At 45.6% G+C, this 25,821-nt stretch overlaps 1 protein-coding gene across 7 annotated transcripts in view; it reads right to left on the reverse strand.

Annotated features, from left to right (window-relative positions):
• Positions 1–25,821, reverse strand: part of LOC142488400 (uncharacterized) — a 68,660-nt gene that overhangs the window by 40,639 nt on the left and 2,200 nt on the right. For 3 of the 7 annotated variants that reach the window (XM_075588889.1, XM_075588886.1, XM_075588885.1), the window contains exons 1-2: positions 2,139–2,153; positions 906–1,019 (exon numbers count right to left, since the gene is read on the reverse strand). Coding sequence is in view for 3 of the 7 variants with exons in the window: in XM_075588884.1 (XP_075444999.1) it covers positions 906–1,019; positions 2,139–2,157 (133 nt within the window). In the remaining 4 variants the exon portion in view is untranslated. Of the gene's footprint in view, positions 1–905; positions 1,020–2,138; positions 2,417–13,622; positions 13,700–14,691; positions 14,925–25,821 lie in introns of those variants that run through there. The other 4 variants (XM_075588882.1, XM_075588883.1, XM_075588884.1 and 1 more) reach the window with 3 other exon arrangements.

Consider the following 25,821-nt stretch of genomic DNA (forward strand, 5'->3'; position numbering starts at 1 on the left):
TCCATTACCAAACTTCTACACGCGGCGAATACCGGTAATCGATCTGGGAGCTGTGCCAGCCACTGTGAGAGGGGATACTCTCTAAAATATCCACTGCGGTTTAACATCTTGGCTTCGGTAAGCGGGCAATTCGGCCAGATATCGATTGGGTCCTATAACTTTGTCTATTTGTGCTTAATTGTACTGTATGTTTTTATAATGTATTAAATTCATCTTTTTTAGTCTAGTGTGTGGTTCAGCAACATTGCAAGTTTTTGTTTGTTTGTTTTTTTTATTGTCTTAACAGTATCACACTATGTATTTCTTTTTCTTTTTTCATGTTTGATTCACGCCGGCTGAGATCATCACTCCATCCCATCTGGTTGTATATTTAATTTATTTACTATTCTAATGTGTTTAGCGCCATTGATACCCATCCAGAACCACTTTACTTATCAGGCTGCAGCGGGAGTTTTCCTTTCCTAACCCCTCCACCCCTTATCCTTCCCTACCCATAGTGCTCTTTGGGTAATACCCAGCATACATCTCACCATATTTCTTTGCGTTGTCTGAAGCTTCTCAAATTATATTCACATTTAGAGTCTCAGTTTCACATCCATACATGAGCACAGGCAGAATACACTGGTCAGACAGGGGAAGGGTCCCTTAAATTTGTTTTTACGTAATGTGTTTTATCGTATCTATTGATGGTCAGATACCCATAACTCTGCATTTCCAACCTTTATACGTGTCTGAGAGCCATATTAAACTTCTAACTCTGCTGCATGTGGCTTGTCCCAGAACACCCAGCAGGCCTGGGGACTTCCTATGAGAGGCAATTAACCATGAATATTCACTAAATGTGACCATGCTCCTTGTAACAAGATAACATCCCTTTGTGCAGACAAAGGGGAAAAGGTACTCACCAGAGACAGGAAATGGAACAGTTTCACTCTTTATTGGAGTCAGATGTTCCTCAGTGTTCGCCTCCTCTTTCTCCGACTTAATCTCTAACCTCTCCAGGACAACCACTGGGAAACCTGGCAATAAGAAAAGGAAAATCCATCATGTAAAGCTGGGAGTGGGGGCGCTTCTTGTGATTTCACCTCCTCTGATATTGGTATATAGCCATGCATAATAATGGTATATTACTTTCCTCTCTGTTGGCAGTAAGTCCTGATAAGTACAGGTATGCCAGCAGTAGTTATGGAGGTTTTCCCTCACACCCTGGTGAGGTGCCCTATGTATGGAGGGGAGTGGCTGTATGCTCTGAGTCCCTGGATAGTGACATCAGAGCTGCGCCTGCCTCCTGAAGTATATAAGTCACAACACTGTCAGTTAGATGAGTTGGTTCCAGCAGTTATGTGAAGTAGCTGGTAAACTGTATTCTCCTGCATAAGGGATTGTAGGAACACTTTGTGACCCTAGTGCAGTAACTAGCGGTGCAAGTTGACCAATCAAGTCTGTCTAAGCTACTCTGTGTCCAAGGACCTGGCACAAGGGTGATCTCCCTAGGAGAAGAGGAAATCCCACTTCAATACGGGAGGGCGTACCTTGCAAAGGGACAACACGAAGAGATGTGCGGCTAGAGCCGGCAGCTGCATGGGGCAGTCTGCTACATCCCAATCTACAATAAAGATGACCTTGTTAATGAAACCCCCACTGTGTGAGTGTGAGATTACTCAACAGTGGCAGTCACCACCAAGAAGGAGTTCCTCACCAGGACCATTTCCCTGCGGAAGCACAGATCCTGATGAGGTGGAGGCGCTGCACATGATGTAAGTTGAACTCGCACCCACTACCTCAGCTGCCTGTCCTGATGACATCCCCTAATATCATCAAGCGGGAGACTCAGGAGTCCTGTTGCCTACAGGTGCACCACCAGACACGAACATGTAATGGGGACTGGTTAGACCACACGGGCCAATGTGAGATTGGGTGGGGGAAAAGCCGTTACAGGTATAATATAATACCTCTTGTAAAGAAATGTATTACTAGCCCTTCTGGCAGAAAATGACAGAGTTTAAGATATATTATCTTCAGCAGGAAAGATAATCTAAGAAAACAAGATTAGTTTGGGTGTTTGACTCGCATAACTGCAAATAATCACATATTCCCTCCTTGCAGATTTCAGACACCAAAATATCTCCTTTACTCACTTAACAAGCGTGGATCCATGCTGGCAGTGGGCAGCGCTTCTCTGGAGGTGCTGGCAGTGGGCAGTGCTGCTCTGGAGGTGCTGGCAGTGGGCAGTGCTGCTCTGGAGGTGCTGGCAGTGGGCAGTGCTGCTCTGCGAGGTGCTGGCAGTGGGCAGTGCTGCTCTGGAGGTGCTGGTAGTGGGCAGTGCTGCTCTGGGAGGTGCTGGCAGCGGGCAGTGCTGGTCTGGAGGGGCTGACCAGAGGTTCCTTGATCTATATTTGTTGGATGACAGCTGTGTCTGTATAAAAGAGAAAACAGAATTGGAATGATCTGTTTTATTGGACAAATATACAGCATTTAGCATGCACTTTCCAACCCAAGATTATTAACCACAAGAGAGTCGTAGAAGACAGGGGCACCAAAAAAAACAACATATGGTCCATCCTCAAACAGGAACTTCATTTCATGGCTAGGAAGCAGGACCTGAGGGAACTCTATGGCAATTGAAAGGTTCTGTTACAAATAGAACTTCAGTGCCCTCCTGGAATTTAAACAGGCTATCGCTGCCCTAGGCCAGAGAACCGATGCAGTGGACCATAAACTGGATGAGTCCATTAAAGCCCAAAAGAAAGGAAAAACTGGAAGTACTCCAAAAACAGGTCTGTGAGATCTTGGAGAAACAGGAGGATTCAGAGGACCGGTAAAGGAGAAACAATATCAGAATTAGAGGCATCCCTGAGTCAATCCCGGATCCAGAAGAGTTTTTTCCAAATGGGTAAACAAAGTCCTACCTGACCAAACTGAGGAGGCCTTACAACTAGACTCTCGTCACAGGGCTCTATGACCCCGCCCACCAGCCTCAGAACCTCAGAGATGTCATGCTCTGATTCCACTACTTCAAAACCAAGGAGGTCTTCACACGCGCGATGAGGGTTCCTTCCGATCTGCCTTTTGAAAATATCCCTCTAATGGTGTCAGGGTTCTGCTCGCCACAAACCAGGACCGGACCGCGAGGCTGAGGTGGGGTTGTAAAAGCACCGACCTGAGACCGCGCAGGCTGATCCGGATTGCGCAGTTCGTAGTCATATGTCGCAGGATCAGGATTGGAGAAGACAGCGTCGTCGTTGTAGAAGCCAGGGTCAGGACAGGAGACATCAGGATAAACATTGTTCAGGCAAGAGTTCGGCAACATGTAGTCAGGAGAACCCCGCTTCAGCTTAGGAGCGCGGGGTTGGGCTCTGCGCGAGCGACGGCCATGGCCCATGGTGCTGGTCACAGGAGATGGTAAGCAGACCAGAGTAGCACACCGCTTTGCTGCACGGGTGCACCAGTGCTACAGCGCAAGAGTCCTGAGCGGGCTAGGGAATCCTCTGTCTCAGCGCAGGAACCAGGACACGGCCTCTCTAGATTAGGGAAAGAGTAGGCCCCAGGAACCAGGAAGCTGAAGATACACAGGGAAACCTCCGCTACTGTGCAGGAATCCAGGAGACTGAAGGACGCCGGGACGAAACCTCCGCTTCAGTGCAGGAATCCAGGAGGCTGAAGGACGCAGGGACGAAACCTCTGCTTCAGCACAGGAGAACAGGAGTGGACCGCTGCGTGAATATAGCAGCCGGTCCCAGGAACAAGGAGCTGAAGTGAACAAGAAGAGTACTCAGCTACAACACAGGAGACTGGAGCAGACCGCTGCGTGAATATAGCAGCCGGCCTTAGGAAACCTGGAGCTGCAGACAACAAGGAGAATACTCCGCTTCAGCATGAGGGACAGGAACAAGCGAGGGCTTGTGGCAGAACAGATAGTGACATCCAGGAAGGACTATGCTCGGCAGGGAGCATTATGGGAAGACAATACTTAAAGGCCAGCGGGCCAATCCCCGGAGGGGGGTGTGAAGGTACTGCTCCAATGAATGAATGCAAGTCTAGGTTGCAGTGATAGGCTGCACAGCTGCAGTAGATACCAGAGGGAGTGTGTATTGCTTTGGTGAGTGAATCCAGGCTGCAGCAAACATCAGGAGAGGTGCTCCAGGACTGCACATGTCTGCAAGGTAAGGCAACCAGTAAACCACGGAGCGGATTCCTTACAGTACCCCCCCCTTCACGCGAGACCTCCGGGCGAACATGAGCACACATAAGTTGGGGGACCGGGAATTGTTGCTGAACCGTCTAGGATTGGGGGTAGAATCGTGGTCCAGAGACTCGTGTTTACTCCTTAGTGTACCCCCACCCCACGGTGAAAACAGCGGCCAGACAGGACCATCCATGGGTCTCGGAGACATCGAATTGTTCCTAAAGTTCTTTAGGTGGAAAGGGGATCCGTAAACTAGCAGTTCCTTGGTGAGTACAGTTCTAGGAAATAAGAGTGGTAGAAGAAACATCCTTGGTACATGGCTCGCCCCGCAAAATGACTTGGAAATCCAGGGCTGTGAAGAACCAGAGGGTTCCAGAGCAGAAACGGCAGAAGAACCCCTACAGGAAGCCCAGTCTTTAATAAAGGAACCTGAATCTAGGCTCAGCGGCCCTGATAGTTGATCGAATACACCAGGAGGAACTTTGTAACAGAAAAAGTCTTGGCTGACCACTGCATGTTGAAATTTGCGAGAATTTTTTCCTCTAGAAGGCTCACAGGTAATGGTTAGTAATGGTATAGGCTGGTTGGAAGCATCTCCCGATATTGGTATGGAAGGTGACAAGGCAAGCAGTAAACCCGGCATAGGGACCGAAATCTTGGGATACGTACAGAGTATTTCCAACTGAGAGGAAATAACAGGGGCAACCGAAAATTCCGAGGGACAAAACCATGGTTTAGCAGGAGCAGAGAAGCAAACAACAGTAGAGCTCTCCAATACTGGGAAATCTTCATTGGGAGATAGTATTGTCAGTGAATCAGGAATAGTCCTTGGGATCTTCAAATCAGTAGCTTGAGAAAAAGGCAGAGCCAGGGTAGTGGTGGGAGGGAAGCTAACATCAGAAGCTGAAGTCTGTACCTCAGTGACAGGGCCTTGAGAATCAACAAGCAGCAAGTATGAACTATGAAAACTCTTAATGACAGGCACCTTAGGAGTACAAGGAGTCTTTTCCGAAACTGCAATGGCCCTAACCACAGGGGTACCTAACCTGACAAAAACATGAATTGGTGTGTTTTCTAGTGCAAAATCTCTGATCACAGGACTCCTAACCGATAGTGAGGGTGTCTGGGTTTGATTAGAGAAAAAATCAGATGTATTGATAAGTGACTTAGAAACAATTACTGAGGTTCTAGATTTGCTGGACATGTGAGAAAAAATACCCTTTAAGACAGGAGCTTTAATTTCTTCCCAGAGTAACCCCATGTTTGCTGGGACATATTTAGACACAGTACTGAGGGACTGGGTTTCAGCAAAGGCAGGACAGCTAAATAGCTCAGATTTAAACCCCAGGACTTGTAATATATGCATGGTGACCTCAGACAGTACTAAGGAAGTGACCACAGATATGCTGATCCCTGGAGAATTAGCCTGGACAGAGAAATCAGGGGGACCCCCAATCAGGATACTCCTTGTAGGAAGAGCTTCAGAATCAGAAGGAGAATCATTACCTCTCAGAGTCTCAAAACTAGAAAGACACAATTCAGCGAAAAGGGAAACAGTGTGCAAGCTTTTTACTAATCTATATGAAAAAGCGTCACTTTTGGGAGAAAACCGTGCGTCAGCAAACATTCCTGGGAACATAATATGAACCCCAGGAGGGACATACAGACTACTGTATGCTTTTAACCCTAAGCTTAAAGAGGAGGAGAACTCAGACAGTACACGGGGGTGAATCATAACTGTACTGGTCTCTGAAGTAGGTATTTGGTAAGGAATGTCTGGGAAACCAGAAATTACTGCAGACTCCATAATGTGGGAACTATGCGCTGAAGCAGGGATCACCGCTATGTGGGCGACAGGCTGGTTCAGCGAAACACCCGGGAGAAGGAACTCTGCGAGCAAGCTTAGGGAAAAACCTGACTCCTGAATACATTTATCAGGAACCAGAACTTTAGCCGAAGTCTCCGGAGACGAAACTGCGGAAACTTGAGCTGAAGCAGGGGATTTATAGCAAAGAATATCTAGGGACTCCGTACGGTTATGGGAATCCCTCAATGCAACCTCTGCTGTCTGACTTGTGGACTCATTCTCTGAGGCTAAAACGAAGGCATTAACTTGGAGGCAGCAAGAATTTACAGGGGTTAATGCAGACAATGCCTGAGAGTAAAACATAGGTAATCTCTCTGTATTAGGAGAGACCAGGAATCTCTCGTCTGAAGCTAGGGGCGTGACCATGGCTGGCAGAGAACAGGGATTTACCAAAGGAAACTCAGAGAGCTGCCCCACAGAGGTTAATACAGAAATAACCCTGGGAACAGAACTTAGGGATTCTTTCTCTGACGGGGAAAGCGCACAGGACTGCCTAGCAGAGTTTAAAGCTGGAAAACCCTCAAGAGCTGGAGTGACAGATTCGGAGTTAGAAATAGGGGAACAAAGGGACTTATTCTCTGATAGTAGAACCTTAGTGTTGGCTAGTGAAACATATGTATTCTCCAGGGGAACCTCACAGGACTGCTCGGCAGGGGTTAAAGCTGGAAAACCCTCAAGACCTAGAGAAAGGACTTCTGAGCTAGAAATAGGAGAACTAATGAACTTATTCTCTGATACAAGAACATTAGTGCTGGGTAGAGCAACATATGTATTCTCCAGGGGAACCTCACAGGACTGATCGGCAGGGGTTAACGAAAACATATCATTGGCGTCAGGGAACCCGGCCATACACTCAGGGCAAGGATCCGTGGTAGACCAGGGATACAGCCAAGCGGCAGCGAAGCTGGCGAGGGGAGGATCCTGTTCCTTTATGCAAATGTCCAATGTCATGGAAAGGATATGGAGTGTTTTTTGGGCATCAGCCAACATGAGGAGAGGGTCCTCTTTTGCTATATAAATGTCTAAAGACAAGGCCAGGGAAGAGAGTTCCTTTTGGGCGTCGTCCAATTCTAAAGGGTACACATTTTCCCAAGTTAAAGGGTAACCAGGAAAGCAAATACAAGCGGCCAGCGATTGTTTTAAGTCCCGGAGGCGGTAAACCTTCATCATGAGATCATTACGGCATTTGTTTTGCAAAGGGGTTAAACCTACAAACACAATCAGATCTTCAATCAGGGGTATTATCTCACATAGAAACTGGTATTCACACTGGGACTGGTTTACAGGCTGGGACAGGCTTTCAGACAGAAACTTACCAACCCTCACCACAGGGCGGTCCGAGTTTGTGCGGCCGAGCATACTGTCAGGGTTCTGCTCGCCACAAACCAGGACCGGACCGCGAGGCTGAGGTGGGGTTGTAAAAGCACCGACCTGAGACCGCGCAGGCTGATCCGGATTGCGCAGTTCGTAGTCATATGTCGCAGGATCAGGATTGGAGAAGACAGCGTCGTCGTTGTAGAAGCCAGGGTCAGGACAAGAGACATCAGGATAAACATTGTTCAGGCAAGAGTTCGGCAACATGTAGTCAGGAGAACCCCGCTTCAGCTTAGGAGCGCGGGGTTGGGCTCTGCGCGAGCGACGGCCATGGCCCATGGTGCTGGTCACAGGAGATGGTAAGCAGACCAGAGTAGCACACCGCTTTGCTGCACGGGTGCACCAGTGCTACAGCGCAAGAGTCCTGAGCGGGCTAGGGAATCCTCTGTCTCAGCGCAGGAACCAGGACACGGCCTCTCTAGATTAGGGAAAGAGTAGGCCCCAGGAACCAGGAAGCTGAAGATACACAGGGAAACCTCCGCTACTGTGCAGGAATCCAGGAGACTGAAGGACGCCGGGACGAAACCTCCGCTTCAGTGCAGGAATCCAGGAGGCTGAAGGACGCAGGGACGAAACCTCTGCTTCAGCACAGGAGAACAGGAGTGGACCGCTGCGTGAATATAGCAGCCGGTCCCAGGAACAAGGAGCTGAAGTGAACAAGAAGAGTACTCAGCTACAACACAGGAGACTGGAGCAGACCGCTGCGTGAATATAGCAGCCGGCCTTAGGAAACCTGGAGCTGCAGACAACAAGGAGAATACTCCGCTTCAGCATGAGGGACAGGAACAAGCGAGGGCTTGTGGCAGAACAGATAGTGACATCCAGGAAGGACTATGCTCGGCAGGGAGCATTATGGGAAGACAATACTTAAAGGCCAGCGGGCCAATCCCCGGAGGGGGGTGTGAAGGTACTGCTCCAATGAATGAATGCAAGTCTAGGTTGCAGTGATAGGCTGCACAGCTGCAGTAGATACCAGAGGGAGTGTGTATTGCTTTGGTGAGTGAATCCAGGCTGCAGCAAACATCAGGAGAGGTGCTCCAGGACTGCACATGTCTGCAAGGTAAGGCAACCAGTAAACCACGGAGCGGATTCCTTACAAATGGTCTTCCAGAATCTATCACCATGGAGACTGGCTAGGCACAGGACCTTCCTGCCGATCCCGACCAGGCTGAGGGCAGGAGTAAAATACCTCTGGGCCTTCCCGTTCAGGCTAGTGGTGGTCAAAAAAGGCAATACCATCGCTATGAGAGACCTGGATGAAAGCCCAGCTTTCTTCCGGGGACAAGGCCTTGAACTGGGAGAGACGTCGCACAAAAACAACAGCACTCAGTGAGTTTATCCTGGCTTGGCCTGGTGACCAGAAACACGGCCACTAAACATGCTTAGCTGGTCAAGCCACATAGACACTGACAGCCGAATTACTCACTCCTTAGCTAAGCTTTCCTCCTTTATTCAGACCATAGCCGGATCTGGGGCACTGATCCTCCATTCGCACTCTGGAGCGAACCTACCTTTCAATTGCTACACGGACTGCTCTCTGGGCAGTTCCCCTCATTTGAGCACAAATAGACCTGCCCGAGTCCAGAATAATCAGAGCAGGATTACGCCAAACTTGTATATGACAGGGCTTACCATCCCTCCCTTCGAGGAATTTATGGCCACCTCTCCACAGTCTCAGGTACCTCCTTCCATCCCACCGTGAATAAAGCACCCCAAGAACAGGGCCTCACACTCTTTAAAGAATCTCTGCTTTGGTGGAGGGAGAAATGTGGCTGGACGAGATGTTAGGTGAAGTGAGCCCGTTGTGGCGGTCTGGACTGGGGCGGGGTTGGGTGGCCCCTCTACTCTCTCCCTTCCATCACCCCGGGAGTGATGTCTTGTGTTTACCTATGGTGGGTAAAAGTTTAAAGTTTCAGAGAGACTCCGGTTTGCTCTATGGACTACTGAAAAGTTATATTGTTTTCAGAATTCTGTTATGTGTGTGGTAATACTACCTATAATTATGGTTTGTGGAGCCTTGGAAGCTCGTGGGACAGCAGTTCTATGGCTTAAAGTTTGTTTGCCCGTACACAAGGGGAGTGTAACTTTGCTCCCCCACACAAGTCCCTTGGTACCCCCTCTTCCCCAAGTTACATCCCTTGTTGTCCCCAAGGGCACCAGAGCAATGGGTAATTACGCCCCACATTGCTCTCTTTTTGGTTTGTTATTGTTAGTCTCCCCTCTGTGGTCCTCCCTTGCACCAGCTCCCTCTAACAGACGCTCTACACAGGGATCTCTCAGGTACATTCTCTTCCATCAGCCTAGGTTGTCCCTGCTAGCCCTCTCAAAACATCTCAGAAGAAGTTTTCCCCAGCAGATATATCTCCAGTCGCGTCTTTAAAAATAATATCATTAAACGTTAAAACCTTTTAACAGCCCAAACAAAAGAAGGTTGGCGTTCTGCAAATTTAAAAGAATGAGGGGATACGTAAAACTCAGCATTTCCAAAGTATTGCGATAAACAATTTCAGCAATTTTACCACTCCTCAGCCTCGGTCAGAAAGAGAGGGGTGGCGATTTTTTTCAACCGCAGCACACCATTTGTTCCCAATGTAATCAAAAAGGATAGAGAGGGCAGATTTATAATACCAGTAGGATCATTGTCTGGAAAAATTATCACACTAGCAAATAATATATATATATATATATATATATATATATTGCAAAAAGAAAAAGAGCCCCAATAAAAGCACTCAAGTATGCGTCACAATACAAAACCAAATTGTTTATTAGAGAATGTCACAGAACATAACATAAAATTAAAAGCACAAGAAATAAAACACGGCATGGATCCCCTGGGTGGTGCAAACTTGATTTAAACTCTAATCAGGGAGTTACCCTGAAAGACAAGTCAAAAAGTCTGAATAGACAAATTAGTACTGACAAAGTACCTGACAAGGTGTATAATACAAAGCAATCAACAGACACAAATCATTGATTATATAAGGGCAGATTTATAATACCAGTAGGATCATTGTCTGGAAAAATTATCACACTAGCAAATATTATATATATATATATATATATATATATATACATATATATATATATATATATATATATATATATATATATATATATATATATATATATACACATACACACACACACACAGGTCGCCACGATGTTAAATCCACTCGCCCGGGGCGAGCAAATGTATAGGTTTGTCGAACTCTGTGTATATATATATATATATATATACACACACACATACACACACAAATCAGCGCTGGGACTAGCACAAAGTGATAAAAATATAAGCGATAAATTAATATGTATATTACTGTAGATTGAATATCTGGTACTGATCAAGGGGAAATAGGCTACTAGTATGCAGCTCTAATGAGGATATGCCTATCCTAGATATTTATGGGGGGGGGGGGAAAGGAAAAAAAGCACAATCCTAAATAGCTATAAAAAAAATCTGGATAATTTATTAAGGCAAGAAAAGCTTGGTTACTGGACAAACTGGTAAAATCAAACACAGTATAAGCAAAATAAATCACAGTGAATAAAAACAAAAAAGGATGAAAGAATGAAGAAAAAAAATAGAGGAAAAAATATATAAATCCAAAAAATGTGTCCAAAATACAGTATGTCCAATAGATCTATTGTGAAGGAGTTGTGCTGTGGATGATATAACACTTAAATGCATAGCAATGGATGACAAATGGGGAGTTGGGTGACCTTAGTGCAGATCAATGTGGATAAACAAAGTTGCAGTCAGGCTGATAGATGTCTCCTGTATAGTGGATTCCAGATGTTAAGGATAAAGGCAGAGGGGGGTAAAGGAACGGTTTCACCAGGTAGTGTATCCACGATGGACCCGAGGGGGTCTCCGCATCCCTCCGTCAGCTACGCCAGCAATTTCACGATAGAGATGACCACATGACGCTGATCCGGGTAACACTAGAGACTCTGTCCTGCCTCCTGTATGCCCCCCTCCCAACAGCCAAATTTCTTCGGTCAAAGAGGTAATACAGCAAGTAGAGTGATCACTGATGTAACCACCAGATGCCAGACTCAGCCGCAAATGAACATGAACTGCAGCCTTCCACTTTGTTTCTCCGGTGTGAGTTTGAATACTGCTCTCCACTCCTCACTCGGCCCTCCTCCCACAATCAGCTGTTGGACACAGTGACGTGACCTACGCGTTTCGTCAGCTGTTGCGCCAACTTCACCCTTGAAGAAGTAAAACCTTGTCCTCTTAGAATCTCTCTTTCAGTCACTAAGCTGTAAGGTGCAACTTTAGTAAGCTTGGATGGTTGATGGGCCTGCGTGAGAAGGCCCTGAAGGTCACTGACATTTCTTTTAGCTCGGTGCACCAGGCTCTTCTTGGCCTCTGTGGGGCAATGAGTATGGCATTTATACCCGCGGCTTGGATTTTCTGCAAAGTTCTCTGAATTAGAGGAAATAGTGGCCGTGACGTGGCTGCAGGCTTATAACGCTTTGGCCAAAGGATTTAGCTAAACGACCCTTATGAGAATACAAACATTTAAGTATTTAACTATGTATTTTGTCATATTGGATATTTTTCTATTTTTTTTATTTTTATACATTTGGCAGCATTTCCTTTTGTCACAGGCTGTTGGGGTTAGAGCTTTCTGGGATTGTATGTTCAGTTATAGGAAGTGGTCTGCTTCTTAAGGAAGCCAGGAGGGCGGAGCTACTACAGGTAAGAGCACTCAATGAGAAAAGGAGAGCTCAAAACGTTATTATGCTGCAAGTGACAGTGGTGCTAGATGATGGATACGTAGTAAGGTGGATACGCTGTAATAAAACGTTATTTTAGTGGGGGTGGTGTGGGCTTGTGGGTCGTTGACCTCTGTTGGTTTACAGCGGTCCCGGCTCCACTCTGCATCGCGCCCCCCTTCCCTCCGACCACTGGTCAGCTTGGCTGTTTGCTGCAGGACTCCCTGGGTCTGACGTCACATCCGGAAGTGAAGAACCCTGCGTCTGCGTATCACTCATAGCTTCATGGGCAACTTGCTTGACAATATGCTGGATTCTGGAACAGATTTAGGCTGCCGACTATAGGGGGGAGAGACTATGGGAGAATGCTCATCTGGTGCTTGCTGCTTCACCTCCTACGTTTCTCCACCTACTGTGGTTTCCTCAGGGAACTGCTCATTGATCCCGTGCGAGCGAGTATTAAATTGCGGACGTTTTATTGGCTGTGCATGATGAGACGGCCGGCACGCCTGGCAATTTCACTGCGTGGGATCTCAGAGAGGCAAGAGTACGGCAAAGATCCGAGTTATATAAACTAAACAATATTCAACCATTCTATGGTCGTTTGTGAGTTTGATACCTAAAGTTTTTATGCCGATTTAAATATTTTTATACCTACTGACTAGCTTTCCCTGTTACTAGCATATCGCCTTCCTCAGTGAAGATCTCTCTCTGCATGATTGAAATTAACATCAAATAAAGAAAAAATACATCTGTGAGTGAGTGCTAGGTGTGCGCACACATCCTGGTAGTAGGCAACCTCACAGTCTACATAATTAACTGCCGAAGTACATTTCACATAGGTAACGCTTTCTCAAGGATAAGACACCAGCTGGAACTTGCCAAGCTCCAGGGAGAAACCACAGACCACAGCAGAAAAGAGTTCAGTCGTCACAGACCCCATATAGAGCATTTGGCTACCTGGGAGAAAGATGGGGACCTGGAATTTCCTGCGTGGGTTTGAAAAAGCTACCTCGGGATCAGTGGACAATGAATCTAATGCCCGGATTGAAACATCCCTGAACGTCTTTGCTGAATTTCCAGTGCACTTCAACCAGAATTATGAGGCCATTAAAGCTGCATTACTACACAATTTTATTGTTACCCCTGAAATCTATAAGCAGACGTTCAGAGCCCTGCAGCGTGGTTCTACCAACGGATTTTCTGAGCTGGTGGGGCGCCTGATCTCTTCGTACAAGCAGTGGGTTAGGGGGCTGGATACTGGAAGCTCTGAAGGGTTACTGGATCACATAATTAATGAGAAATTTGAAACCCTGTGCCCATCTGAAGTGAGAGAGAGTTGGTGAAGGACAGAGGTCCTAAGTCAGCCACAGAGACTCAAAAAGGCAAGGGGTCCAAGGATTAAAGAGGGTAGAGCTGGAGAAACCCCACAATGACCTCCTCTTATGCCTAAGGAGGCTTCACCTGGACGGTTGGTACACCGGGGCTGGGGATACACACTGGTGTTTCACCTGCCAAAAGCAGGGGTATATCAGCACTGCCTGCCCAGGAAAGAAGAAGAATTACATATATAATATACACTAGTTTATAGGTGGACATTGAACTAGAGAGCTGGAGTTATTATCTATGGTTAGGTTATTCTTAAAATTTTCATTTTTTCTATAATTTTTGTATCCACCTACAATAGCATTGGGTTGATATATTCTAGGAGAAATAGTTTATGGGCCATCAGAGGGTTAATAATTTGATCCAACAATTATCTCAAATGACTGGTACCTAATTGATTGGCCTCTTTATAAGGACCTGCGGTGGAAATATTGGACATGCGCCTCTTTATGACGTAGACATGTTGCTACGAAAATAAAGAAACCTGTGAACTAGTGCACAAGGTGCGAGTTACGGTCGCTAGGTCTGTGCCTACTGGATAATGATAAATATAGTTAGTATACAAGTGTATATCCCAAAGAAACCTTTAACATATACGGATTATAGATTCTGATAATGAGCTCAAATTATATAATAAATACTGAATTTATATAAAACCATACATATATTATATAATATATATTATAAAAATCGTGATAATAATTGTAAAATCCACAAAATCACTGATGAATGCGTTCCTACAGATGCAGACCTGCAGCAAAATACCAGATAAGCTAAAAATAACACCCTTCCATGCGCTCATAAGGAGTATCAACATGAAACCATTGTTTGTGTGTTGGGGTATGTTGTTATACAGGGGCCTCTTTAATGAGTCCTTGTATAGATGAACCTGTTAATAAATGCAGCCCAAGATGTCAGCAAACCACTCCTCCTCAATACCTCAAATGCAAACAAAAAGAATAAAGGGCGCAAAGATATAAAAAATAATAATTATATGATACTAATATATCAACATTTAAAAACTGTGCATATACATAAACAAAGTAATTATTAAAAAAAATAATAAATGAATAAATAATTAAATGGTTGAATAAAGTGAGTGAATGAGAAAAGAATGAAGTGCCTGGTTAGCGCCAGTCCCTGTTACCCCCTGTCAGCGATCAGCCTGGTGTGTCCAGATGTCCAGTCTTTAGGTCTGCAGCCCGAGGTGCCTTTTTTGCCAGTCCTGGTGGATGGGGCGGTGTGTGCGCTTTGCGGGTCTATGACCCCTGTTTGTTTACAGCGGTCCCGGCTCCACCTCCGACCGGTGCTCAGCTTGGCCGTTTGCTGCCGGACTCCCCGGGTCTGACGTCACATCCGGAAGTGAAGAACCCTGCGCCTGCGTGTCGCGGGAGTCCTGCGTGTCACTCAGAGCTCCGTGGCCGTATGCTGGATTCTGGAACAGATTTAGGCTGCCGACCATAGGGGGGGAGAGACTATGGGAGAATGCTCATCTGGTGCTTGCTGCTTCACCTCCTACATTTCTCCACCTCCTGTGCTTTCCTCAGGGAACTGCTCATTGATCCCGTGCGGACGTTTTATTGGCTGTGCATGATGAGACGGCCGGCACGCCCGGCACTTTCACTGCGTGGGATGTCAGAGAGGCAAGAGTACTATATAAACTATATAAACAATATATAAAACTATATAAACAAACAACGTTCAACCATTCTGTGGTCGTTTGTGAGTTTGATACCTAAAGTTTGTATGCCGATTTAAAGATTTTTACATTAAAAAAATACACCAGGGCGATTGTACTTTTTTGTTTTTTTTAGATCACTTTTGCAGAAAAGAAGAAGCCTATAACTGCACCTGGAGGGGGATCTTCCCTCAGGAACACGCACAGGTGCCCGTGTGGTGTCTGGGGGTGCAGGAAAACAGGGGCGACCCCTTGCTGATTGAGTTGGCAAGCCTGAGGCTGTGATTATACAGAAAAATGTGCGCGGCGCCACGCACCTGAAAAACATAAATATATAAACCAATTAAAGTGTACATACCAGTTGCGGCGTCCGCGCCGCTTGGAGCTGCAGGGCGGCTGTCTCCTGGGGTGATCCTGGAATTTGTTCTGAAGAGGCGGCAGCCGCATCACGTGAGCGGTTCCAGCCAATGACGGTGAACTGCTCACGGCCACGCCTCCTCTCCACCAGCTCCCTGGTATAATCACAATGCCGCTCGGCAGCAGTGCTGGGTGACATCACAGAATAGCGCTGCCACCTTGCAGCATTTGGTATAATTGAGGGCCAAGGCTGAGGCCCCAGTGTGTACACAACAGGCTGCCTGACGGCGCTCATTCCCGGCAGCAGCGCAACCTCAGGGACTCCAGGGAGCGTGCGGCGGGGGTGTGGCAATCACGTCACGCGGCTGGTCGCCCTCATTGGCTGAATCGCTGCCGTGACGTGGCCAGTGTTCCATACGCAAAGGCAAAATCCTTGTCTTTGCAAAATGTGCTCGCGCATCGCGTCAGGGCGTGCAGGCAGCTACTGGAGCAGACCCCATAGGAGGACAGTACCTTGTGTGGAATGGTGCGCTGCTGAGAGGCCCAACAGGATTAGAATCCGCAACCTCTGCTGCAATGAGAAGTAGAGCTCCAAACGTTATTATGCTGCGAGTGACAGTGGTGCTAGATGATGGATACGCAGTAAGGTGGATACAGTGTAACAAAACGTTATTATGCTGCGAGTGACAGTGGTGCTAGATGATGGATACGCAGTAAGGTGGATACGGTGTAACAAAACGTTATTATGCTGCGAGTGAGTGGTGCTAGATGATGGATACGCAGTAAGGAGGATACGCTGTAACAAAACGTTATTATGCTGCGAGTGACAGTGGTGCTAGATGATGGATACGCAGTAAGGAGGATACGGTGTAACAAAACGTTATTATGCTGCGAGTGACAGTGGTGCTAGATGATGGATACGCAGTAAGGTGGATACGGTGTAACAAAACGTTATTATGCTGCGAGTGACAGTGGTGCTAGATGATGGATACGCAGTAAGGTGGATACGCTGTAACAAAACGTTATTATGCTGCGAGTGACAGTGGTGCTAGATGATGGATACGCAGTAAGGTGGATACGGTGTAACAAAACGTTATTATGCTGCGAGTGACAGTGATGCTAGATGATGGATACGCAGTAAGGTGGATACGGTGTAACAAAACGTTATTATGCTGCGAGTGACAGTGGTGCTAGATGATGGATACGCAGTAAGGAGGATACGGTGTAACAAAACGTTATTATGCTGCGAGTGACAGTGGTGCTAGATGATGGATACGCAGTAAGGTGGATACGGTGTAACAAAACGTTATTATGCTGCGAGTGACAGTGGTGCTAGATGATGGATACGCAGTAAGGTGGATACGCTGTAACAAAACGTTATTATGCTGCGAGTGACAGTGGTGCTAGATGATGGATACGCAGTAAGGTGGATACGGTGTAACAAAACGTTATTATGCTGCGAGTGACAGTGGTGCTAGATGATGGATACGCAGTAAGGTGGATACGGTGTAACAAAACGTTATTATGCTGCGAGTGACAGTGGTGCTAGATGATGGATACGCAGTAAGGAGGATACGGTGTAACAAAACGTTATTATGCTGCGAGTGACAGTGGTGCTAGATGATGGATACGCAGTAAGGTGGATACGGTGTAACAAAACGTTATTATGCTGCGAGTGACAGTGGTGCTAGATGATGGATACGCAGTAAGGTGGATACGCTGTAACAAAACGTTATTATGCTGCGAGTGACAGTGGTGCTAGATGATGGATACGCAGTAAGGAGGATACAGTGTAACAAAACGTTATTATGCTGCGAGTGACAGTGGTGCTAGATGATGGATACGCAGTAAGGAGGATACGGTGTAACAAAACGTTATTATGCTGCGAGTGACAGTGGTGCTAGATGATGGATACGCAGTAAGGTGGATACAGTGTAACAAAACGTTATTATGCTGCGAGTGACAGTGGTGCTAGATGATTGATACGCAGTAAGGTGGATACAGTGTAACAAAACGTTATTATGCTGCGAGTGACAGTGGTGCTAGATGATGGATACGCAGTAAGGTGGATACGGTGTAACAAAACGTTATTATGCTGCGAGTGACAGTGGTGCTAGATGATGGATACGCAGTAAGGAGGATACGGTGTAACAAAACGTTATTATGCTGCGAGTGACAGTGGTGCTAGATGATGGATACGCAGTAAGGTGGATACAGTGTAACAAAACGTTATTATGCTGCGAGTGACAGTGGTGCTAGATGATGGATACGCAGTAAGGTGGATACGGTGTAACAAAACGTTATTATGCTGCGAGTGACAGTGGTGCTAGATGATGGATACGCAGTAAGGAGGATACGGTGTAACAAAACGTTATTATGCTGTGAGTGACAGTGGTGCTAGATGATTGATACGCAGTAAGGTGGATACAGTGTAACAAAACGTTATTATGCTGCGAGTGACAGTGGTGCTAGATGATGGATACGCAGTAAGGTGGATACGCTGTAACAAAACGTGTGCTGCGAGTGACAGTGGTGCTAGATGATGGATACGCAGTAAGGTGGATACGGTGTAACAAAACGTTATTATGCTGCGAGTGACAGTGGTGCTAGATGATGGATACGCAGTAAGGAGGATACGGTGTAACAAAACGTTATTATGCTGCGAGTGACAGTGGTGCTAGATGATGGATACGCAGTAAGGTGGATACAGTGTAACAAAACGTTATTATGCTGCGAGTGACAGTGGTGCTAGATGATGGATACGCAGTAAGGTGGATACGGTGTAACAAAACGTTATTATGCTGCGAGTGACAGTGGTGCTAGATGATGGATACGCAGTAAGGAGGATACGCTGTAACAAAACATTATTATGCTGCGAGTGACAGTGGTGCTAGATGATGGATACGCAGTAAGGTGGATACAGTGTAACAAAACGTTATTATGCTGCGAGTGACAGTGGTGCTAGATGATGGATACGCAGTAAGGTGGATACAGTGTAACAAAACGTTATTATGCTGCGAGTGACAGTGGTGCTAGATGATGGATACGCAGTAAGGAGGATACGCTGTAACAAAACGTTATTATGCTGCGAGTGACAGTGGTGCTAGATGATGGATACGCAGTAAGGTGGATACGCTGTAACAAAACGTTATTATGCTGCGAGTGACAGTGGTGCTAGATGATGGATACGCAGTAAGGAGGATACGGTGTAACAAAACGTTATTATGCTGCGAGTGACAGTGGTGCTAGATGATGGATACGCAGTAAGGAGGATACAGTGTAACAAAACATTATTATGCTGCGAGTGACAGTGGTGCTAGATGATGGATACGCAGTAAGGTGGATACAGTGTAACAAAACGTTATTATGCTGCGAGTGACAGTGGTGCTAGATGATGGATACGCAGTAAGGAGGATACGCTGTAACAAAACGTTATTATGCTGCGAGTGACAGTGGTGCTAGATGATGGATACGCAGTAAGGAGGATACGGTGTAACAAAACGTTATTATGCTGCGAGTGACAGTGGTGCTAGATGATGGATACGCAATAAGGTGGATACGGTGTAACAAAACGTTATTATGCTGCGAGTGACAGTGGTGCTAGATGATTGATACGCAGTAAGGTGGATACGGTGTAACAAAACGTTATTATGCTGCGAGTGACAGTGGTGCTAGATGATGGATACGCAGTAAGGTGGATACGCTGTAACAAAACGTTATTATGCTGCGAGTGACAGTGGTGCTAGATGATGGATACGCAGTAAGGAGGATACGGTGTAACAAAACGTTATTATGCTGCGAGTGACAGTGGTGCTAGATGATGGATACGCAGTAAGGTGGATACAGTGTAACAAAACGTTATTATGCTGCGAGTGACAGTGGTGCTAGATGATGGATACGCAGTAAGGTGGATACGCTGTAACAAAACGTTATTATGCTGCGAGTGACAGTGGTGCTAGATGATGGATACGCAGTAAGGAGGATACAGTGTAACAAAACGTTATTATGCTGCGAGTGACAGTGGTGCTAGATGATGGATACGCAGTAAGGTGGATACAGTGTAACAAAACGTTATTATGCTGCGAGTGACAGTGGTGCTAGATGATGGATACGCAGTAAGGTGGATACGGTGTAACAAAACGTTATTATGCTGCGAGTGACAGTGGTGCTAGATGATGGATACGCAGTAAGGAGGATACGGTGTAACAAAACGTTATTATGCTGCGAGTGACAGTGGTGCTAGATGATGGATACGCAGTAAGGAGGATACGGTGTAAGAAAACGTTATTATGCTGCGAGTGACAGTGGTGCTAGATGATGGATACGCAGTAAGGTGGATACAGTGTAACAAAACGTTATTATGCTGCGAGTGACAGTGGTGCTAGATGATGGATACGCAGTAAGGTGGATACGGTGTAACAAAACGTTATTATGCTGCGAGTGACAGTGGTGCTAGATGATGGATACGCAGTAAGGTGGATACGGTGTAACAAAACATTATTATGCTGCGAGTGACAGTGGTGCTAGATGATGGATACGCAGTAAGGTGGATACGGTGTAACAAAACGTTATTATGCTGCGAGTGACAGTGGTGCTAGATGATGGATACGCAGTAAGGAGGATACGGTGTAACAAAACGTTATTATGCTGCGAGTGACAGTGGTGCTAGATGATGGATACGCAGTAAGGAGGATACGGTGTAACAAAACGTTATTATGCTGCGAGTGACAGTGGTGCTAGATGATGGATACGCAGTAAGGTGGATACGCTGTAACAAAACGTTATTATGCTGCGAGTGACAGTGGTGCTAGATGATGGATACGCAGTAAGGAGGATACGGTGTAACAAAACGTTATTATGCTGCGAGTGACAGTGGTGCTAGATGATGGATACGCAGTAAGGTGGATACGGTGTAACAAAACGTTATTATGCTGCGAGTGACAGTGGTGCTAGATGATTGATACGCAGTAAGGAGGATACAGTGTAACAAAACGTTATTATGCTGCGAGTGACAGTGGTGCTAGATGATGGATACGCAGTAAGGAGGATACGCTGTAACAAAACGTTATTATGCTGCGAGTGACAGTGGTGCTAGATGATGGATACGCAGTAAGGTGGATACGGTGTAACAAAACGTTATTATGCTGCAAGTGACAGTGGTGCTAGATGATGGATACGCAGTAAGGTGGATACGGTGTAACAAAACGTTATTATGCTGCGAGTGACAGTGGTGCTAGATGATGGATACGCAGTAAGGAGGATACGGTGTAAGAAAACGTTATTATGCTGCGAGTGACAGTGGTGCTAGATGATGGATACGCAGTAAGGTGGATACAGTGTAACAAAACGTTATTATGCTGCGAGTGACAGTGGTGCTAGATGATGGATACGCAGTAAGGTGGATACGGTGTAACAAAACGTTATTATGCTGCGAGTGACAGTGGTGCTAGATGATGGATACGCAGTAAGGTGGATACGGTGTAACAAAACATTATTATGCTGCGAGTGACAGTGGTGCTAGATGATGGATACGCAGTAAGGTGGATACGGTGTAACAAAACGTTATTATGCTGCGAGTGACAGTGGTGCTAGATGATGGATACGCAGTAAGGAGGATACGGTGTAACAAAACGTTATTATGCTGCGAGTGACAGTGGTGCTAGATGATGGATACGCAGTAAGGAGGATACGGTGTAACAAAACGTTATTATGCTGCGAGTGACAGTGGTGCTAGATGATGGATACGCAGTAAGGTGGATACGCTGTAACAAAACGTTATTATGCTGCGAGTGACAGTGGTGCTAGATGATGGATACGCAGTAAGGAGGATACGGTGTAACAAAACATTATTATGCTGCGAGTGACAGTGGTGCTAGATGATGGATACGCAGTAAGGTGGATACGGTGTAACAAAACGTTATTATGCTGCGAGTGACAGTGGTGCTAGATGATTGATACGCAGTAAGGAGGATACAGTGTAACAAAACGTTATTATGCTGCGAGTGACAGTGGTGCTAGATGATGGATACGCAGTAAGGAGGATACGGTGTAACAAAACGTTATTATGCTGCGAGTGACAGTGGTGCTAGATGATGGATACGCAGTAAGGTGGATACGCTGTAACAAAACGTTATTATGCTGCGAGTGACAGTGGTGCTAGATGATGGATACGCAGTAAGGTGGATACGCTGTAACAAAACGTTATTATGCTGCGAGTGACAGTGGTGCTAGATGATGGATACGCAGTAAGGAGGATACAGTGTAACAAAACGTTATTATGCTGCGAGTGACAGTGGTGCTAGATGATGGATACGCAGTAAGGTGGATACAGTGTAACAAAACGTTATTCTGCTGCGAGTGACAGTGGTGCTAGATGATTGATACGCAGTAAGGTGGATACGGTGTAACAAAACGTTATTATGCTGCGAGTGACAGTGGTGCTAGATGATGGATACGCAGTAAGGAGGATACGGTGTAACAAAACGTTATTATGCTGCGAGTGACAGTGGTGCTAGATGATGGATACGCAGTAAGGTGGATACAGTGTAACAAAACGTTATTATGCTGCGAGTGACAGTGGTGCTAGATGATGGATACGCAGTAAGGAGGATACGGTGTAACAAAACGTTATTATGCTGCGAGTGACAGTGGTGCTAGATGATGGATACGCAGTGAGGATACAGTGTAACAAAACGTTATTATGCTGCGAGTGACGTAGCAAAATGTTAATTTCCCTTAAGAAAAGTTGCATGACGAACCAGTTAACCCTATAACAGTCAAATAACACAACAAAAAATTGGGTGTAAAAACAGTATGTGTACAGTTAAGTACTTGAGCCATTAGTCCTCGGGGAAAACAGTAACACTTCTGATTTGTAGTATTTTCTGTGTTCGGTGCATTGAGGTAAAAAAAAATAATAAAGTCTAATCTGGTACAAATGGCTACTAGATCCCCAATCCTATTACATATGTCTTGTAGATGTATACAAAAGACAAAGAAGCCCAAAGCTACATCCAATATTACAAAAATACACAGTGAAGTACCTATATATCTCTTGAAAAAGGGTCATTAAGTTAAACACATTGGCCAAAGCATTTTAAGCCTGCGAGCCACATCAAGGCATGACCAAATTCTCAGGTCCTAACACTAACTGATTACTATTCTTATTTAGCTCTATAATTAGAGGAAGAATGATCTGCATTGGATCTGTCCCAGCCAGCTGCATGAAAAAAACCTGCTTACTTGTAAAATAAAAACATTCCCCTTCCTGATTGGGCTAACGCGATCTGGCGCACTGCCAGGCTCTCTATGTGAGCCTGTGTGAAGCTGGTCCCTCCTCCTGGATTATAACAAGGACATGCCTCTTCCCACATGCCTCCCTTCCCTGTCCCCCTTCCCTTCCATACTTGGGGCACATACCGTGTCCGTGACGCCCTGTGTTGTACCTTTGTCCGATGTGCAGGTGATGGGCGGGCTAAACGCGGGCATGTTTAATTATTACAAGATGCTGATGCTATTGACAGTTTTGATCAAAGGTGATCAGAAAGGTTCCCCCTCTATTGAGCACTCAATCCTGAGGTAGTCTAAAGTGGACTAAAAATTGCCCTATAGTTATTACTACAAAATACTGGTAAGTTGCCCAGAATCACCGCGGAAATCAAAAATAATAAAATTTTATTAATTCTACATAGAAAATGCTAAAAACACATATACATTGTTAAAATCCCCATGCTGGTGTGGCCGATGAGTAAATAATCCCTTAATAGAGAAATAATAATTTTACTATCCCTATATACTCATATGACATCCAAAAATAATCTACTAATGTAGTGTGGCTACGCTCATATAGGTATTAGGTAGTATATACAACGCCTATTAGATTTGGCTAGTGTGATGCAGTGATGTATGGATCTGTGGATATGCTATTGCATAAGTGGTATATCGGATAAACCAAGGTGGCAGAATTCATATCAAGTAACAGTTCAGTTATGTTGTTGCTCAGCCTAAAGGTACTTCAAAGCGATGCTATTACAAAATCAGATATTGAATTTATAGATAGTTCAAGATTGCTTTCCCTCCATTGTATCATAGAGATGTCTAGTTGCAGCTATAGGTGAGATGCAATTTTTGGAGGTATGAGGATAGCAGAGATATAATGGACTGCTACAATAATAACCGATTGCCTCTTAAATATATGGGAAGTACCAGAGTTGTCATAAAATAACCACAGCATGTACTATTGAATAACCACAATAACCGATTTGGCAACACATATGCAGATTTAGCAACACATATGCCACTATCATAAGGCACAACCAAAAGCATAAGGTTGTATCTCCCAAATGGAGATGTAGGTCGGTACAAATCAATAGCAAACACTGCCACAGTATACAAGCCTGCTCGTAGCCCAAAACGATAGGATGTCGCCACTTGGAGTGACGTCACAAGAGTGACGCCCTACGTTCCCGACTCACGTTTCACGTGTTCACCACGTTTCATCAGGGGAGGAGGGACTAATCGCCGCTCGCAAGCACATGGACAAAGTGGTCCAGGTTGTGCAGATCATGTAGGAAGATTGGAAGGGGCAGCGGGGGCAGGAAAGAGCAGCAGGGTATGAAGAAGCAGTGCAGCTGGTTGAGCTTCTCCTGCTCCGTCAGTTCCACGTGGCCAGATAAAATGCCTTTGCTTTCATTCTAATCGCCACGTGAAACTATACACACACATTATTGTGTGGTAATTTTTGGGGTTTCTTCGAGCTTGCAGGGTATCTGTGTATTTTCCTGTCATCTGTGTGTTTATGTCTTGTAGATGAAATAAGTGAGAGCACTCTGCTATGTAACATCTTCACCAGCTATTGTGACTTGTCCTTTTCTAATCCGTAATTAAAAAAAATGTCCAGCTGTACACGTCACAGTGACTGAGGGAGGTCCCATCACAGACATCCCATGATACAGTATCACTGCGTACAGAGGCTCACAGCTAACCTGCTGCAGAGATTATGTAACAGCAAAAATGGTTAACGCAATATTTCTACAAAGCAGAAAACTTCGGCACAATTTCACAGGCACGTGATCTGGACAGAGACTTTATTTCTAGAAGGCTCAACAGGACAGGTTTATGTGAGCCAGCATAGTATTCGGGAAGCGGTGTCTGTAATACTTCAAATTATAGGCTAAAGCTGCAAAATTCCGGGCATTACTGAAATCCCTGCTCTCTGATTGGTTAAAATTCTGGGCATTATTCATTCAGTAATGCCCAGAATTTTAGCAGCTTGAAAGGTGTTTATTTCAATCTGTTTATTTCCAGCCAATCAGCTTTTCTTTTTGGTCAGAAACAGGGCAGGGGGTTGGTCCATAGGTAGGAACAGCTATGAGAAAGGGCAGGGGATTGGTCCATAGGAAGAAGCAGGTAGTGACTCCTACCCCTCGCACCAGAACAGAGACGACACATTCAGTGAGGAGGGAGATAGTGTGTACTGTAGCTGCACAGCAAGTGGGTGGCTCTCTGCAGTTTGTTTGTGGCTACAGTTTCTGTGTGTGTGTGTTTGTGTCAGTGTGTCAGTAGAAGCAGCAGCGTTTGTGTGTCAGTAGCAGTGTTTGTGTTGTGTGTATATGTGGTGTGCATGTAGCAGCAGAGTTTGTATGTAGCAGCAGTATGTTTTGTGTAGACCTGGTGTGTGTGTGTGTGTGTGTGCGCGCGTCAGTAGCAGCATTTGTGTGTGTTTGTGTGAGGTGTGCTGTTGCGTATTATGTGTGTAGCAGCAGTTTGTGTGTGTAGTCCTGCTATGTGTGTGTACACAGAGGGGGCGGCAGTGTGTGGATATAGAGAGCTGCAGTGTAAGTGTTTATAGAGGTGCTTTAATGTATTTACCATTTTATTTTAATAAAAAAAATCTATATAACTATACAAAAGTGTCTATTATTTATGAAAAAAGCCTACATTTAGCCTAGAATAGTAATAATCCCCTCAGAACAGGGCATTACTGGCCAATAATGCCCTGGCTGGCTTAAAGTCCCTCGGCTTCGCCTCAGGCCTTCAACTCTTCCAGCCAGGGCATTATTGGCCAGTAATGCCCTGTTCTTCAGGGGTTATTACTTAAATAACGTAGATGTAGAGGGAAATGAATGAGCCCTGCTGGCTTGAAAGTTGGCTGGAGGCCGTTATAGTTCAAATCATTTATTTGGGCATAACAGCCAAATAATTAAAAACACAGCTGAATCCTCTGACGCGTTTCCTGCCCTT

The sequence above is a fragment of the Ascaphus truei genome, chromosome 2 (genome assembly GCF_040206685.1).
Source record: "Ascaphus truei isolate aAscTru1 chromosome 2, aAscTru1.hap1, whole genome shotgun sequence".
Taxonomy (NCBI): domain Eukaryota; kingdom Metazoa; phylum Chordata; class Amphibia; order Anura; family Ascaphidae; genus Ascaphus; species Ascaphus truei.